At 33.5% G+C, this 18,652-nt stretch overlaps 1 protein-coding gene across 1 annotated transcript in view; it reads right to left on the bottom strand.

The window, feature by feature from the left end:
• Positions 1-4,564: 4,564 nt before the first annotated feature.
• Positions 4,565-18,652, bottom strand: part of LOC124369682 (alkaline phosphatase, germ cell type-like) — a 282,236-nt gene continuing 268,148 nt past the window's right edge. Inside the window, exon 3 of the mRNA XM_046827735.1 lies at positions 4,565-4,687. Within this exon, the coding sequence (XP_046683691.1) occupies positions 4,565-4,687 (123 nt within the window). The remainder of the gene's footprint in view (positions 4,688-18,652) is intronic.

The following is an 18,652-nucleotide window of genomic DNA, read 5'->3' on the forward strand; positions in this document are numbered from 1 at the left end:
CATTATCATACGGCTCATTTCGCCCGGTAGACTCGCTAACGGTCGAGGGGGGCGTGGGGACTGGAAGCTTTTATAACCTCACGGCTAATTGCCGTAGTCCCACTTTCTTGATGTTTAAGAATTGGGTTCCGACTTGCGCACTTTTATCACCCCTCATCACCGGTCGGCAGAATGTTCCTTTGTCTCCCGTAATCGCCTTATATCGATTTGTAAAAGGTCGTCTCTCAAAAATGTACTATAGTAACAATTAACTATTTCCTAACTGAGGCTCGTGGTGTCCACGATGGTCGTCCTTTTTATGGACAGATTGCGCAAAGTACTTTTTAAAAGAATGAATAGAATATGTATCTTTATATAAGTAGTTCAACAGGAATTAGCTTGAAATAGTTAAAGGTTATATACATACTACAATCATTTAGTATTTTAGGTTTGAAAGGTAGTATAAAAGCCTTATATAACTTAGCTCAATATACGAGTAATATCTGGGATTTGACACAATTCTATAGAAAAATTAAAAAAATTCTGCGGGTTACCTATAATTTTTTGTGAAGAAACTTCAGTAGAGTCGCTGACTGTTTTAAAGTTCAAGCTCAATAATTACTTTAGGTAGATCATTCCATGATAAGCAAGTGGATTGAAATTGTTTCCTAAACAATGAATATGAAACCAAATTGTAATGTAATTGAAACGTAAATACGCCGATTTGATGTTTGTATTCTAACGTAGAAGAACGGCTGTTATTTTAATACGAACATATTGGTTAGTAGTGGAGTGGGGAACAAGCCAATATAAAACCCTTCCAGCTACATTTAAATGGTGTTTAAGAACGTTATAATCTGAGATGCATGTTAGACTGCAAGAAGATCGTATTCAACGAATCGTAGCAGAATCTGAGGTACATAACAATTGAACATTTAATCAACTTTCAAAGAATTGAAAATTCTCTCGTTCAACCTAATTTCATTTCTTGTTATAGTATAAATTTTGGTTTTATACATTTTTTATTTTTCAGACGGGTTTCGTAAATTTACTGTTTTTATTTTTATAATTCTTATACAAATTTTCAATTTTGATCTTGATAAGAGAATTTTGAAAATCATCCAAGAATGTCTGTGTACTTATGCTTTTATTTTTGATGTTTTGTAAACTGACTGAAAGCTCCATGTATGGTATCGGCTAATCTAAACTCACCCACCTTCGTGACCTTGATTAAGTTTTTCGATGTCTAGGATTAAAACACGCGATGATTTTGAAGATTTGTGATCAAGTTGTCAATACCCGTACTAGAAGTACTGGTTTACTCGCTATGATTTTGAAGATTTGTGATCGCGTTGTCAAAGCCCGTACTAGAAGTACTGGTTACTCGCGATGGTTTTGAAGATTTGTGATCACGTTGTCAATACCCGTACTAGAAGTACTGGTTACTCGCGATGATTTTGAAGACTTTTGATCACGTTGTCAATGCCCGTACTAGAAGTACTGGTTACTCACCTTTACAGACCATTCCAAATTGCATCGCTTTAGTACGTCGCGGAAACACTTGATCATTAGGTTAAACACGTATAAGAATTTAATAGTAATCGTCAATTACTATTCAGGAGGGTGCTCAGCTTCTCTAGTATTGTATTGAAACATCCATTCGAAAATGTGTACTATCTTATCACAATACGTCTTTACCTTGAATTTTGAAAACATTAATACAATTGTACTTTAGTTAATGTTTTAGTTAATTTCTGATTTATAGTTAACGTTAAAATGTATAGTTTTGAATTTGTTTTAAACACAACTTTCCATAACACACCCACCTCTGAATCGCTCCCGATGAAAAGAATTTCTTAATGTGTAATTGTAAAATTTAATATTCAAATGTTTGGTAAATCGTGCCGTGAAATAACCAAAACTCGGAATTCACTTTCTGATTTACAATGAAAATTACAAATTTAAAGATGTTTAGACAATATTTATTTTGAATATTTTGCAGGCGATGAAAGTAAAGCTCATATTGATATCATTCCTTAACACGTGTAAATGCCAAAACGGTCCATATTTTCTTGGTTCAAGTTTATTGGAATGGATATGTTCTCATATTAAGTAGTTTGGAAATACTTGTTTCAATAAAGAAGCCAACAAGTGAATACTAATTCCTTTTTAGAATTCCTTAAAATGTAATCAGCCAACGGTGTGTGTTAAGGTCACAGTTATTAATTAACTGTATATTGATTTCACATGTTTCCCGGTAAATTATATTTATTTGAGAACTAGTTGTGTATTTTATAGATAATATATCTAATGATGGGACATATTTTAGTTGGTAGGACACCCCGAGTTGTAAACAGTCAGGTTCACTCAGTGTCAGAACATTGCCAACACGGTTACAGCCAAGAGGTATTTTAGTTGGTAAGACACCCCGAGTTGTAAACAGTCAGGTTCACTCAGTGTCAGAACATTGCCAACACGGTTACAGCCAAGAGGTATTTTAGTTGGTAAGACACCCCGAGTTGTAAACAGTCAGGTTCACTCAGTGTCAGAACATTGCCAACACGGTTACAGCCAAGAGGTATTTTAGTTGGTAAGACACCCCGAGTTGTAAACAGTCAGGTTCACTCAGTGTCAGAACATTGCCAACACGGTTACAGCCAAGAGGTATTTTAGTTGGTAAGACACCCCGAGTTGTAAACAGTCAGGTTCACTCAGTGTCAGAACATTGCCAACACGGTTACAGCCAAGAGGTATTTTAGTTGGTAAGACACCCCGAGTTGTAAACAGTCAGGTTCACTCAGTGTCAGAACATTGCCAACACGGTTACAGCCAAGAGGTATTTTAGTTGGTAAGACACCCCGAGTTGTAAACAGTCAGGTTCACTCAGTGTCAGAACATTGCCAACACGGTTACAGCCAAGAGGTATTTTAGTTGGTAAGACACCCCGAGTTGTAAACAGTCAGGTTCACTCAGTGTCAGAACATTGCCAACACGGTTACAGCCAAGAGGTATTTTAGTTGGTAAGACACCCCGAGTTGTAAACAGTCAGGTTCACTCAGTGTCAGAACATTGCCAACACGGTTACAGCCAAGAGGTATTTTAGTTGGTAAGACACCCCGAGTTGTAAACAGTCAGGTTCACTCAGTGTCAGAAACATTGCCAACACGGTTACAGCCAAGAGGTATTTTAGTTGGTAAGACACCCCGAGTTGTAAACAGTCAGGTTCACTCAGTGTCAGAACATTGCCAACACGGTTACAGCCAAGAGGTATTTTAGTTGGTAAGACACCCCGAGTTGTAAACAGTCAGGTTCACTCAGTGTCAGAACATTGCCAACACGGTTACAGCCAAGAGGTATTTTAGTTGGTAAGACACCCCGAGTTGTAAACAGTCAGGTTCACTCAGTGTCAGAACATTGCCAACACGGTTACAGCCAAGAGGTATTTTAGTTGGTAAGACACCCCGAGTTGTAAACAGTCAGGTTCACTCAGTGTCAGAACATTGCCAACACGGTTACAGCCAAGAGGTATTTTAGTTGGTAAGACACCCCGAGTTGTAAACAGTCAGGTTCACTCAGTGTCAGAACATTGCCAACACGGTTACAGCCAAGAGGTATTTTAGTTGGTAAGACACCCCGAGTTGTAAACAGTCAGGTTCACTCAGTGTCATAACATTGCCAACACGGTTACAGCCAAGAGGTAGTTTAGTTGGTAAGACACCCCGAGTTGTAAACAGTCAGGTTCACTCAGTGTCAGAACATTGCCAACACGGTTACAGCCAAGAGGTAGTTTGGTCTCATTTTGGAGGCGATCTAGCTGCCAACTTTTGACTAAAGATGGCTGTGCAAAATAACTTAAGATAGTAACTGTGATAGCATGTTTTGAGACGTTGGGAACTGGAAAACTTGGAGGATGGATAAGAAATTTTGTTTGAACAAAACTGCTGAATATTTATCTTCTACTGATGTGACCCATACAGAGGTGGTGGAGGAATAAAGAAGCCATCGACCTCTCTTAGATTCCTGTTTGTCTCTCTCCCAACTGTACACTCTCCTTTTTTTAAAGGGCTGACTACATTTAGACATTAAAAACGGCATTTTTTTTAATTGGCGCAAGGCACAAACAAAAACCTGTATGAAAAATCAATCATTGGAGGCTAATATACTAAAGGTAATTAATGTTCTCGTCTGAAGTGTCTTGATGACACGTGTAGTTTATCATTAATATAAATTGTACATTTTAATAGCACGATCTCGTTTTTTATACACAGTTAATTATATATATATATATATATATATATATAACTTCAATTAGTGCATAAAATAATAATACATTAAAAACGTGAAAAAATACAAATAAAATTTATAAATGTGTAAATACCAATAATTTTTTCTAAGTATTTGATTTATAGCGTCATATCTACCAAAAGGATTCAAATTATATCTTGTTTGCAAAAATTATCTTATTTAATGTAGAAAATAAATAATAATTAAAAGTATAAGACTGATACTCATACTCCATGTACGGTGACATATGTGCATGTTAGTAAACGTCCTGACATCCTTTACCCGGCACTGTTTCAGTGTGTTACAACATCCCACCCCATGGAATCTTGCGATGGGAATCACATAAGGACATTCCTGCAGTGTAGTGAGTGGAGGACCATAAGGCAGCAGCAGAGACAGCAAAAATACCGCAATAAGGCTGTATCTCTAACATATGATTAAAGTTTTAAATAACCACTATGAACAATGTGTTTTCCTTATAAGTTCAATATTAAATGAAACATTGTGCTATACCTAATCGTTAGCCTCCAGTGTTATTAATTCTTATAATGCAAATGTACTGGTTTTACAAATAAATCTGCATTAGTAACTTCTATCCAACCAATAGATTGGCATGACAAACTAGACACGATGTTGTGTTGGTTTGTAGGCGGGCGTGGCGCTAACGGGTCATTAACTTTCATTGCAATATCAAAGTAGCCTTTTCTTAAAACCGTAGCTTGTACTGTCACAAACACTAAAATCCTATTTATAAGCTTGTAATAGGCAAAAACCTTAAACGTTTTGAAGTAATTAAATTTTTTTAATTACGATACTTTATATTCTTGATTTATTGTTATAATGTTACTTGAAAGTGTTTATTGTAGGGTATTAATCACAAGATGCTAAAATGAATGTGTTCTAAAAGAAGAAAGTTACTAGCAATATTAAGACTAACATAAGACATTTTATCATAAGGTTGATTATGGTTATCGCTAACTAGTACATCACACAGGATCTAATTAATCTGTTCAAGCATGTTACTGAACTCATGGTGGGATAATTAGGGAGCGGTCCTAGCCTAATAGTCTATTAGTTGTCTTAGGGAGGCGCAGGTAATTTACAATATTCAAATTTTGTAAGGAGGGACCCAGTTCGTCGTAATAGTGGAATGTATTTTAAGAAGTCAGTAGTTTAACTAGTTTTGGTAGGGATGGGAAAGGGAGGTTATAAAAGACATTATATACACCAAGTGATGCATTTTTCACTGAAAATACAATATGTAGAGATGAATGGCAGTGATACTAACGCTAACTAGTTTGTTTTTAAGTGTTTAAGCAATTGACCCTGTGCTTAAAAGTTATCGGTTGTTATTTTTAATTGGTTGTTACCGTCCAATCAGACTCCTACATAATTTGTACCCTGACTATCGATTTGTTTCTTAGACAATACTGTGATAAAAAGCAAAACTAGATTGCGTTGTTGTACAGTGCAATTTTGCTCTAAACTTCCGGAATAATAGAGGTCATCTCCAGTAGGACAGGTACAAAACAAGTGTAACCATGCACACTGCACAAGATCCCATTATACATAACATTATACATAGTAAAATTATAGTTCGATTTACTCCTCTGTTGCCACGCTTATACCATAAGGTAAAGTATATAATAATAAGATTATAACATTCTGTCAATCCTCATCCACTGCTCCCACCAAAGCCACGAGACATTGAACGATGTTTTCAGACCACCTAATGCTAGTTTTGTGAGCCAATAGAGACAATTACCTGAAATATTGTTTTGTGTTCACTTGTTCTGAACGGATGTATGTTTGTTTCTTTTTATCATTTCATGGGTATGTAACAGTATATTTTGATACAAAACTTTTTATTTTTATTATAATATACTTTTAATGCTTTTAGCTTCATTTTTTTTTTTTTACAATTTTGATATGTGATACGAGTGGTCAATAATTTCTTTAAAAATGTTATGTTGAGTTTATTTTAAAGTACGGATACAATTTAGAGGCTGAATATAATTTTTAGATCAGAGGACTAAACTCAACCACCGCTACTAGTGAAATGTAATTCATATTTTCGATTTATAATATTGTTATTAGTCTATTTGTTAAAATTATTTGTGGATTAAATTACTGTTTTATTCTGGAATGTTATAAAATTATTTGTTTTAAACCAAATTTACATACCGTAAAATATATCTTCACGAAGCAGTAGGGCAAATTGCGCAAATAATAAGTATTTTGTTACGGACACATAATGTAAAGGTTAAACGTGTTACTTGAACTATTATAAAATACAAATTTAAATATTTTGTTCGTTCAAGAAATTATTCCTCGCTGTTATTAAATTAATATTATTAATAAGATTCAGTATTCACGTTTTTTTTAAAGAATATTTCTTGTGTCCCTAAGATACATCTATAAATTGTATTCGTAACCTAAATATTTTCCACGAGAGTTTAGCAATAACGGAAGTTCAGTCTAAGTTTTCGTAACTTTATCATCTTTAAGGGGAATACGTATAACATGGATATACAGGGTGTACATAAATTAATGTTTACTTTTGTATTGCGATACTAACAAGTATTAGTGACATGAAGATGGAAACTTTATTTTCACCATCCCAACCACCTTTGATTAAAATACATTTTATTGCTTTTGTAACTTAGTGTTTAACTTAGTTTTTTCCATTATTCATTAGGATTTGTCCACTTTTTGAAATAATTTAAAAAATATAAACGAAATTTTACAGAGGAATAGAAAAAAATAATAATAAATTTTTAATAAGTGTAATACAACAAAAACTTATTGTTAAGTAAACTTTTAAGTTTTTTGTAAAATAAGTAACACGATGTACAGTCCGATAACTTTGGTTGCTTTTTTAAATGGTGCAATACAACTATAGCTTTATTATCGTATTCTAGTGGTTATTATAAAATTTATCTTGAAACAAGATGTCTGTTTAAAATGTCATGTTTCATGCTGTTGATTAAAATCATCTTTCTGGTTAAAATTGTTAAACATCGACAATTCACATGTTTATCTTTAGCTAAGCTGAAAATGATAAACCTATGTGAAGCTTATAATAAATAAATAAAAAATGATCACTTTCTTAAATTTTAATTATAATTTATATTCTTCTGAACAAGTGTACCTAGTAACAAAAGTTCATAAATATTTAATACCATTTCAGAATGGATTTTTTAAATAGTTTTATTGTAACTCTATTTTTGAATATACATAGACACATGTACGTACAAAATGTATATACAGTATATATCTTCTTATATATCTGTGTACGATGGGAGGTCAGTAAGTTCTTACCGTCAAGTACTTACCGCCCCGGTATTAGTCCCCTGACCCGCTTGTTGTAAGGAATTCCTCTCCTGTGCCCTGTAGAGAACATTTCATGATCGAACCTTTAGTACTTAGGTGAGTGTTGAAGACAACCTCGTCTGAATTAACCGCAGTTTAAAGAAAATCGAGCACAGACCTTCAAGAAAGTAGTAACACAACTAGAGTACGCTGTGTGCAAAAGTAGTACAGGCGCAAAAAGACGCCTCAAAGAACATTGCCATAATCTGAGAAAGCGAAGGAATACTATTAAATAACAGTCTGTCCATTGGCTCCACTATCAATAGTGGTCCTAATTTAAATAGAGGATTTAAATGTCAGAGATGTCTGGTTTATGTGACAAAATACACCCGTTCACATATTCCCCAGACTGGAAGACAATCCTGCTTTGTAGAAACTAGCCATACTCACTATTTATTCCTATAGACTGTTCAATAATAAAAACAATCAGATCATTTTAGAATAAAGATGAATATAATTGTTCTAATTTAGAGTACGAAAATAAAGGGATGAAAAAACTGAAATATTTGTCTATATATGTTTGTGTGTGTGTGTGTGTGTGTGTGTGTGTGTGTGTGTGTGTGTGTGTGTGTGTGTGTGTGTTTGTGTGTGTGTGTGTGTTTGTGTGTGTAAACAGAATGGTTTAAACACGTGATGGTTTAATACAAACACGTGTCTGAAATAAAGTAATTTTAAAAAGGAGTTTTAGTAATTATTATAATATAAAGATAACCCTGTAATGTGGAGTTAATAACATAAAAAAACACACACACATATGTGTGTATTTAAACCCCTAGGTTTGATGTGTCAAATCTGATGCTGAATTCCGTGGTAAAAACACACAAACATGCAAACTCTTTTCTTTGCTAAAATGGAGTAAGGCGTATTAACCTATGTTTAATTGGACATTTATATTATTGTAAAGGTTATATGTTAAACAAATTTATTTTAATGGATAATATTACCACTTATGGCCTTATTTATAAATTTAACCAACAACTAAACTAAGGCGTTGTTAAGATGTTGTTGTTACAATCCTTTAGTGAGAGTAAAATATTATGTTTTATTGGAAAACCATAACTTCTGTTAAACATTTTCTATGTATAATTAGTAATATATTGAACTAAGTTTTTTAATTACATGGACATTTTTATAAGGGAGATATTTATGAGATCAATTATTATAAAAAGTTAAACTTTTAGGACTTTTTGGGATAGTCATAGTTTCCACATAGCCGTAATACATAAGATATATATTTACATAACATTTGGAACTGGGGATCATGTTATCATGTTGTACATCAGGTATGTACCAATTGCCCGTAAGTTACCATGAGGACAGTTACTATGAGTCTCTTGTGTATAGCAAATCTACCTCACTCATAAATAGACATCTATACGTCTCCCAGTTTAGTATTTACAAGTTTATTTAAAATTGTATGATATCAGTCGCGGATTTGCTTGTATTGTCTACCGAAATATTGTTATAGTGAATTAAGACGTAATAGATTTTTTTCAAAATTGTTTGTTAAAATTTTAATCAATATTATTATTATTCCGCATTTCATAACGCTTTGCGATATTACATGGTAACAATTAATTGCGTTAAGTATCCTTTGTTGTTAACACTTTAAAGTCTTAGTTCTCTTAGCACAATTTTAAATATATCAGTTCAACGGTAATACGGTGCTACTGCTAGTATTTGACGTTTACTGAAATAAATTCACAATATTTTTCATATTATAAAGTAAAATAAGATAAACACAGTGTAATAAAACCGAAAACAACACTTTGACCAACACAGTCCCAGGACATATTGGACATGTGCCAGATTAAAACCTCATATGTGGCGCCTCCGGAACTCGTAACGGTTTTTATTATAATAATGAAGTTTTCGGTGATATTCTTGTTCTTAAAATGTCTCAAGTGGTCAATATTGTTTTAGTTGCAGAAAATACAGTCTCTCTGGAAGTTAAGTTAAAACTTCAAGGTAATAAACGTGAATAAAATAACCGCTATTATACATTGAAATGCCACTGTCAATTATGATATTGTTATGTAACCAAATATGCTTTTTAAGTGCAATATATATTATTTAAATGCAGAAAAGAGTTCTTAGAGATCAAGATTTATTGACACATGAATCTATACACAAGTTAATTGATCGATGATTTATAAACGCACAAAAAAGCTTCAATTTAATAATTTTAAAATTGAGTATTAATAATGGCAACAAATACAAAAAATTAGACTTTCTCACATTTTCATAATTAAGATAATTTTTAAAGATATCTACAATTGCAATTACTTTAAAACTATTATACACCAAAGCAACAATTTAACAAAAGATCCATAGCTCCACTCAGTTCAATTGACTAATCAGTAGTTTAGTATGTTTTTCACTAGTTGCTGTGGCTTTCATTAAGTTAACCCCAGAAATGAAAATAAGACGAGTAGTTTGTTGATTTGATTTAACTAATTAATCAATTTATTAGAGATGTTAGTCCTTTGTTGTGGTTTGACATTGCATTGCTGGACCTCCATATGCGGTTTGATGTTGTGCTTCATCAGTCCACCATGTGCTTCTCTTGTGGCACAAACATGAACTATTTTGATCAATAAATTATTAATAAAATGGTGTAGAGTATGGAATAAACTAGTTGCGAATTTCTCTTTTCCAGTTGTTCTCGTTGCCAAAAACAGATGATATTCAATCGGCTCCAGACAGCTGTTGCGGTTACCACTGGAACATACTTGTTGGCGTTATACGTTAGCAAAATTTATTGATCTTCAGCAAAACGTTCCTGAAATGTTATTACTTGTAGAAATGACAGCATGGAACTGTGATGTGTTCTTGCTGAATAGCAAAAGAAATTCTTCTAACCGACTGTATTAAAAGTAATTACCGAGATTTTTATCCGTATCAAGTCTTAATGTTAGAGATTTGTCTTCAGTTGCATTGTGTATATTGTAATACAATATATTAAAGTATGTTTTCTTTTGCCATTTAATCTGTTTTTAGTTACAATTTTCAGCTTTGGTAATCTCTAATCCTAAGAACTAAGTTGGTAACGCAATTAAAATCTTGAAACATCTCGGTCTTGGTTTGGAGTTGTCTTGGTCTTAGCCAAAGTTGTAAATTATGTAAAATCTGGTTGACTGAAGAGTGCTCTCCATAACGAGTCACGAGTATCTGAAGACTGAAACTGTGTTAACAGTGTTCAACACGGCGTTAACCGTAATAGTATGTGTAAGAAAGGTTTGTTGTAAGATATATACGGTATCGATTACCTTTAAACTGCTAGTCTTTAATATTATGTTTTACTCAATTAAGCAAGTGTAGATTCGCTTATTAATGACCCGAGAGGGCATTATCGTTGTACTCTTGGTGGAAAGGTCCTAGAGATACATACAACGGTCCCTGTTGATCCCAGGAAGTAAGATACTAATTTTGGGGTAAAATGTCTAAGAGCAGTCCGTACGTCTGTCTATCTATCCGAATCACCATATGTGCGATAATATTTTGTACAGAATATGGAGCCAGGTAGACGGATTCCTCATGGTCGAAGGAAGATTGAAGAAGTTCTATTGATGTAAGGGTCAAAAGGTTAAAAGGCATTATGTCAGTCTGCATTGTGCACTAGCAGTTTCTTTACGTTTTCTGGCGTACATCGATATTGTATTGATTTATTTTAACAGGCATTAGATCTTAAAATGATTCAGTACCGACTCCTAAGAACTAATTCAAAAAACTAAAGTAAATTAATTAGTATTATTTGATTGTTCACGTCACTATTTATTTCATTGGCGACGTCTATTTAGGATTCCAGTAACCAAACGGTATGTAAATACCCCGATTAGGAAAATATTATTCTGAGTAAGCACATTAAGCTTATTAGGAAAGGTTGGCTAGGGAGGAAACGATAGGGACACTAGCTCGTGGTGTTCAGCAGACGGTTGCTTGTTCTACAACGAACTAGATACAAATCTACTACATGCACCATTAGGTTAGATTGTAATATTAATGGTATATTTATACATTATTAAAATCATATCCACATTTTTATAGTAAATTAAGCCGTGAAAACTAATTTAATAACTGTTAATTCGACGTCTGTCATATAAATGTCAGCATGTTATAAACCATGTAACGCATGAATGTATGCTGATTTAAAGATATGTCATCCATTGGGAGCACGGCTGTGTTCATATTTCCTCTGTAAGCTGTGTTAATTTGTGCAATAACAAATTATAAGTATAACTGTGACCTTAATTAAAAAATGCTTGGCGACGTATTAGGCCAACTACTGGAAATCATAAGATTAAAACAGAAAAACTCTTTCCTCAAAAAATTCAAGTTTTGTAACATACTTAATCAGCAGTTTAGTATTAATAAGTGTAGATGATGGACTAATCCGACTGCAAGCCAAACTAATCAAGAGGGTAAACGTCTACAGTATTCTTTTGAGTTGATCCAAACAAATAAATAAGAAATCCTCTCAGTGAGTACAATGATAAAGAACAAAGCTTCTTGTAGTGTAGTGTTGCTTTGCAACCTGGTGTAAATAAAAAACTTAGATAGGAAAGTCCTGTCACTAGCAATACATTGATGTCCATTCAGCTTATCAAACCCACACACGAAGAATTTAGATGTAATTAATACTTTACTAGTCACAACACCTATAGCTCCACACCAAGTGGTTGTTTAAGAACACACACATTAAGAAGCAGAGTGCTAAACATATGGAAATGACAAAAAATATTGAACTTAATAAACTTTACTAAACTCTACACTGAGAAAGCTGCAAATAACATCACCAGAACACAATAACGTTACATGGTGCCAGTAGATATGACCATGGGATAAGGTCCCTCTAAGTACTCTTTGTTCTGAGCGTTTCAATGCACAATGCATTTTCCTCATAAAAAAGTTGCTCTTAGTTTACTTCAGAGGTTATGTTAAGGTTAAGTTCAGTAAAATCCCGCTGATTGAATATCAACAGATTTGAACAAAATAGGAATACAATCTATGGCTCATAGTAGATTGCCGGGTATGTATCTGTACCAGCGGTTGGGTAAAGTTGTTGTACATTGAATATTGTCTCAAATGCTTGCCACAAGTCCACGCAATATGGCATGATTATATAATTTTATCAGAAGCCAAAATATAGCTCTCTTTGCCAATGTCTGTACTTTTCGGAAAACATTTTCGAATTATTTAATACTAACTTAGTTGTAAATGATTTGAAGTGCATCTTTGCTGACTGGCTCACGAATAAAGAAAACACACTCTACGACAATGAGTGAGTAATGACAGCTATGAGCATTTAATGATTACCTGAAAATATAAGTGATACAGTTTAATCATTTCCTTTCTATTTATTTTTTCTAAATCAACTTATGTCTAATAAGACGAAATACAATAACTCAACTATGTAAAATACATTACTGAATGTTTAACACAGGTATTTGGTTACTATATATATATATATATATATATATATATATATATATATAAGTGAAACAAAAAAAATATAATGAACAGTTTGCTACAGCCATGAGTTAATGACATCAGCTGTTAATTACATGAAACAATCAACTGATTATTAATCAGTAGTTAAACAACATTAATAAATCGATTAGTCTATTTTAAGTGAGAGTGGTGCTTAGCACAACATTTACCACTCCTCTATTAATTTACATTTCAAAATAAGTTTCTTAGTAAATTTTTAATCTAAGAATAACCTATAACCATTATTCTTGTACGTTTTTATAAAATCTCCACTTTTTAGTTACTAATCTTTGAACATTTTGTTTGGCTGCCATTTTGAAACATGAGTTTGAACTTTTTATATTTTTTCATAATTCATATTTTATATTACATTTAGCCAGTATTTCATTGAAATTTTGTTAAAAAAAAAATCTTGATTGATTAAACATTATTCATAGACAGTTTTCAAAAACAAAAACTGATAGACATACAGTAAACTAAGCAAGATATGAGTATATGACATGGCTTTATTTCTGCTGTTGACCTCCCAAATCAAAAGCTTTTCAAGGAACATATGGACATAATGTTTTACGTGGAGGTAGATTTTGAGACAGTTCTATAATCCAATTGAACACTTAATTGATCGCAAAAACCCTCTTTTAAGTAAGACTTGGGTTTGACCATCCTAGAAGACAATTTCAGAGTGGAATTTACATCTCTGTAAAGGATATCTGGACTATTTTGCCTTAACCAAACCAAAACACTCAAAGAAAAAAATAAGTTTGTTTATATTCTAATATTTGACCATTTATGATTTTATTCTGTTCAGTGGAGGCTATCTCAAGGGATTTTTTAATTTCCACCAATACACCGCTAAAAACTATTTGTAGATAAGAATCCAAATTAAACGCTATATGTTTCTATCTGCATGGAATATCTAATATTGTACACCGCAAAATTATTAAATTCCATTACCTATATCACTCTCTTATTTGCATATACCAAACTGTTTGTTACTAATTTATTACTAGGAAAAATGTCAAAGTTTTCTAAATGGAAATAATGAATGTGTTTAGAATATTGACGGTAACCTGTATTACCTAGTTTTCCCCCTCTACGTAAGGAAAGACTCAAAGTTACTAAGTTTGTTATTTATTGACCAAGTTTAACAAAACTTGGTACTAACATATTTTGTTGTTGGCGATTCCATATTTTTACGAATTTTGATGTAAACGTATAGTTGTTGAATTTCCGATTCTTAAAAATAGTGACTATACCATATTTGTAATTTTTAACCAATAGTTATGACACGTGGTATTAAATTGGTAGAAACCAAAGATCAGGAAACACTCTACTAACTACACGGACGGTATTGTCTTATTTTACCAGGCAGAGTCAAGGCTAAAAACCCTCTCTAACACCAACTGGGGATCAACAGCTTAAAGGTAACTTCCGAACCACCACCAACGGCCGGACAGGCGAGCTGCTTTGAAGACAGGATCGTTCAGAGGTCACCCATACAAGCAGCAGCCACGCTTAAAGTTGTTTGATTTTGTTATCTCGCTATAACCGCAAAACCCGCAACACTGCTTTAATGGCCACGCATTGCACTTAAACGCCTAAATGTATTAGTAAACTGAAGTAAATTCAATAAATGTATTGTGATCTGCATATATTTTCTTGCTTGTACAGATTTAATAAAAAAGGGCTTTTATTCAATTAACGTATATTTTGACTGGTATCGTATTATAGTATACCCCCTTCCAAAGTCAATTGCAATTAGATGTGCGAATCACTATTATATATGACATAAAGCAAATTTAATTCAGCCTATTTTGTTCATTTTTTAAATTGATGAAAATAAATTAAACTGATAAACTTAAGAATTGCATTAATAAGACATCGAGTTTTACAGCGTAAAATAACACAGTTGGATGATGATATATAATAATGTAATAATTCTCTTGCAGTTTAATTTCATTAAAAAAAAACAAATTAAATTCTAAGGAATTTTTTCCCTAATAATAATAAAGGGCCATACAATATTTTTCTATGGCTCACTGCATACTTGAACAGGGTTTAATGGTTTCACCGTTTCAAATGGAAAAGGTGAAACCATTATTGAAAGGTTAAACAACAAACTGGACTGCACAGATTTTTGTGACCGAATGGTTGTATTTGATCTAAACGTTAATTAAGCACTATAAACCTTGACCATACGTGATACATCAAAGCGAGCTGAAGAGGCGTGACGTGAATGTTTCAACTTAACTACCGCGCTGCCCGCGATGCGGGATATATCGATATCTAATATCTGGCTGTATGTCAAAATGGGAAGAGGAATGTTTGACCTCAGTGTTTTAAGTAACAGCCGCACCCCTTGGAGAGTGATATATATATATATATATATATATATATATATATATATATACTATATCGATATCTAATATATGGCTGTATTGTAAAATGGGAATGGGCATATTTGAAATAAGTGTCGGCATATTGTGTGACCTTGGAAAAGCCTTTAACACTGTGAATCATAATCTATTTCTCTTTGTACTTGAAGCCTGCGGTTTCAAAGATATACCCCTGAATTAGTTTGTTTTTTACTTCAATAAAAGGAAAGGTGCTAGTAACCCACAAAAATTGATATACTGTTTTAAATTTGGTTGAGGTCAGGGCAGGTGTCCGGCAAGGGTCAATTTTGGGACCATTGCTTTTGTTATATATGCCAATGAACTTCGAAATCATATTGAGGGTCATCTTTTCAAGTACGCTAAAGATACTTGTGTTGTCATGCATTCACGCTTAATGGAATCTCTTCCAGAAATGTTACGAAGTACCTTGGACCAACTTCATTCGTGGTTTTAATAAATAATCTCCAATTAAATGTTGATAAGACTAAGATTATAAAATTTGACATGGTAAATAGAATTCGCGAAACATTTCATTACAATGGGGATTTTCTCGTACTTTCAGACCATGTCTCGTTCTTTGGTGTTAAAATTCATTCTGACCTAAAGTGGAACCCTCAACGTGATGAAGTTTGCATTAGGCTTACCAGGGCGCTCTATTGCCTTCAGCATCTATATAATAACTTAAAAAAAGAAGATTCTTTATGTATTTCGGACAAATTTTCCCTGTTCTCAACTATTCCTTCATGTAATAGGAGGCGCTCCTTAACCCTCTTTGGCGATAGTGTTTATACTTCAAAAAAGCGCGCTTAGTATTATATGTGACCTCAGGCGAAGAGAAAGTTGTAGAGGATATTTTCGCCTATTATATAATTGTTTTCAATAATAAAGCCTATTTCTTCAATATTCCCACTAGTATCATGCAAGAAACATAAACAGTTGCATAATTCCTGAACATAGATTAAAGCTGTTCCAAAAATCATTACAATATTCGAAACCAAAAATATTTAACTTCTTGCCTGCAATCATTAAGAACTGTCCTGGCACCCGCCCTTTTAAAACCATGTTGGGATCCTTTTGTATAAATAAGGAATTTTATTAATGATGTGAATTTTGTAACTGTTGTTTATAGTTTCTCAGAATTTTAATAGCTGTGTTGGCAGTACTTTTAAGAAATAGTACTTTTTAATAGGTTGTGACTATGTTAGAAACATTGTTTTATGTAAATCAACAATAAAGTATTCTATTTTAGTGTTTTCAGTAAAACCGCCGCAACTCTCGGTGAGCGAGATATATCGATATATAAAATCTGGCTGTGTATCAAAACGGGGAGGGAAATGTGACGTGAGTGTTTCAGGTTAACCGCCGCAACTCTCGGTGAGCGAGATATATCGATATATAAAATCTGGCTGTGTATCAAAACGGGGAGGGAAATGTGACGTGAGTGTTTCAGGTTAACCGCCGCAACTCTCGGTGAGCGAAATATATCGATATATAAAATCTGGCTGTGTATCAAAACGGGGAGGGAAATGTGACGTGAGTGTTTCAGGTTAACCGCCGCAACTCTCGGTGAGCGAGATATATCGATATATAAAATCTGGCTGTGTATCAAAACGGGGAGGGAAATGTGACGTGAGTGTTTCAGGTTAACCGCCGCAACTCTCGGTGAGCGAGATATATCGATATATAAAATCTGGCTGTGTATCAAAACGGGGAGGGAAATGTGACGTGAGTGTTTCAGGTTAACCGCCGCAACTCTCGGTGAGCGAGATATATCGATATATAAAATCTGGCTGTGTATCAAAACGGGGAGGGAAATGTGACGTGAGTGTTTCAGGTTAACCGCCGCAACTCTCGGTGAGCGAGATATATCGATATATAAAATCTGGCTGTGTATCAAAACGGGGAGGGAAATGTGACGTGAGTGTTTCAGGTTAACCACCGTGCAAGTTAAACTAGTTATGTATAGGAATTCGATTACAGTTTCAAGTTCAAAATTGGACGAAAGAGGTTTTACCAACATTAAGCAATTGATACGAGTATATAGGATTTAGTGGCCCAATTAAATTATAAAAAGGAAATAATCAAATTAGAGAAGTTATTAATTTAACCGAGACAAACAGTAAATTTAAAAATGTTTTCTTCTTTAAAAAATCAATGGAACAAAAAAATCTAAAATACATTAAAATCTAGAAAAGATTAATGTTTATTTCCTTGATTAAAATTTATTTATTTTAATACATATATATTTAAAGTAAAAAACCATTAAAACAAATTAGATAAATGAGTTATAAAAAATATTGACAGATCCTCTAAAATGATCTCGTATCTAAATATTTACATATGGTAAAATATGAACTAAGATATTACCATGTTCGTCGTTACGAAGTAATGTAATGTTTTGAAGCTGATTATGTATCATACAACAAAGTAGAACACAAGGTGCTTATTGTGATTGTTTCCTTCTCACCACTATTGTCAGTATCATACAAGTAATGATACATAAGTTATGCTTTGAGCATAACGTGATGTTTTGTACCAAACCATTACACCAGCCATCCTAGTACGAGGTGTATATTTAATAGTGACCATGTATCGTATATTATACTGTATATCGCAGTTAAAAAAGTTAATATTTTAAATAAACCATTTCTATATTCTCATTGAGGCAATATGGATGTGTCTGTATTTATGACATCTCTTTTATGTATCATACCCCAAATTACACTTACATTGTGAACGATATAATTGGTTAAACAAATTCTTATAATTACATTTAGCTAAGAGTAACGATGCAAAATTGTTATGATAATGTATCAATTTGTGAACCCTAACGCCACCCTCATTGGTGTGAGCTGTAACGATATCTACAAGCTAGCCATGTACGAGTATCATTCATCAGACTGGAGCGCAGAGAGCGTGAAGTGAATGTTTTAACTGAACCCTTAACGCCACCCTCATTGGTGTGAGCTGTAACGATATCTACAAGCTGGCCATGTATCATACATCAGACTGGAGCGCAGAGAGCGTGAAGTGAATGTTTTAACTGAACCCTTAACGCCACCCTCATTGGTGTGAGCTGTAACGATATCTACAAGCTGGCCATGTACGAGTATCATTCATCAGACTGGAGC

This window comes from Homalodisca vitripennis, chromosome X, assembly GCF_021130785.1.
Source record: "Homalodisca vitripennis isolate AUS2020 chromosome X, UT_GWSS_2.1, whole genome shotgun sequence".
Classification (NCBI taxonomy): Eukaryota; Metazoa; Arthropoda; class Insecta; order Hemiptera; family Cicadellidae; genus Homalodisca; species Homalodisca vitripennis.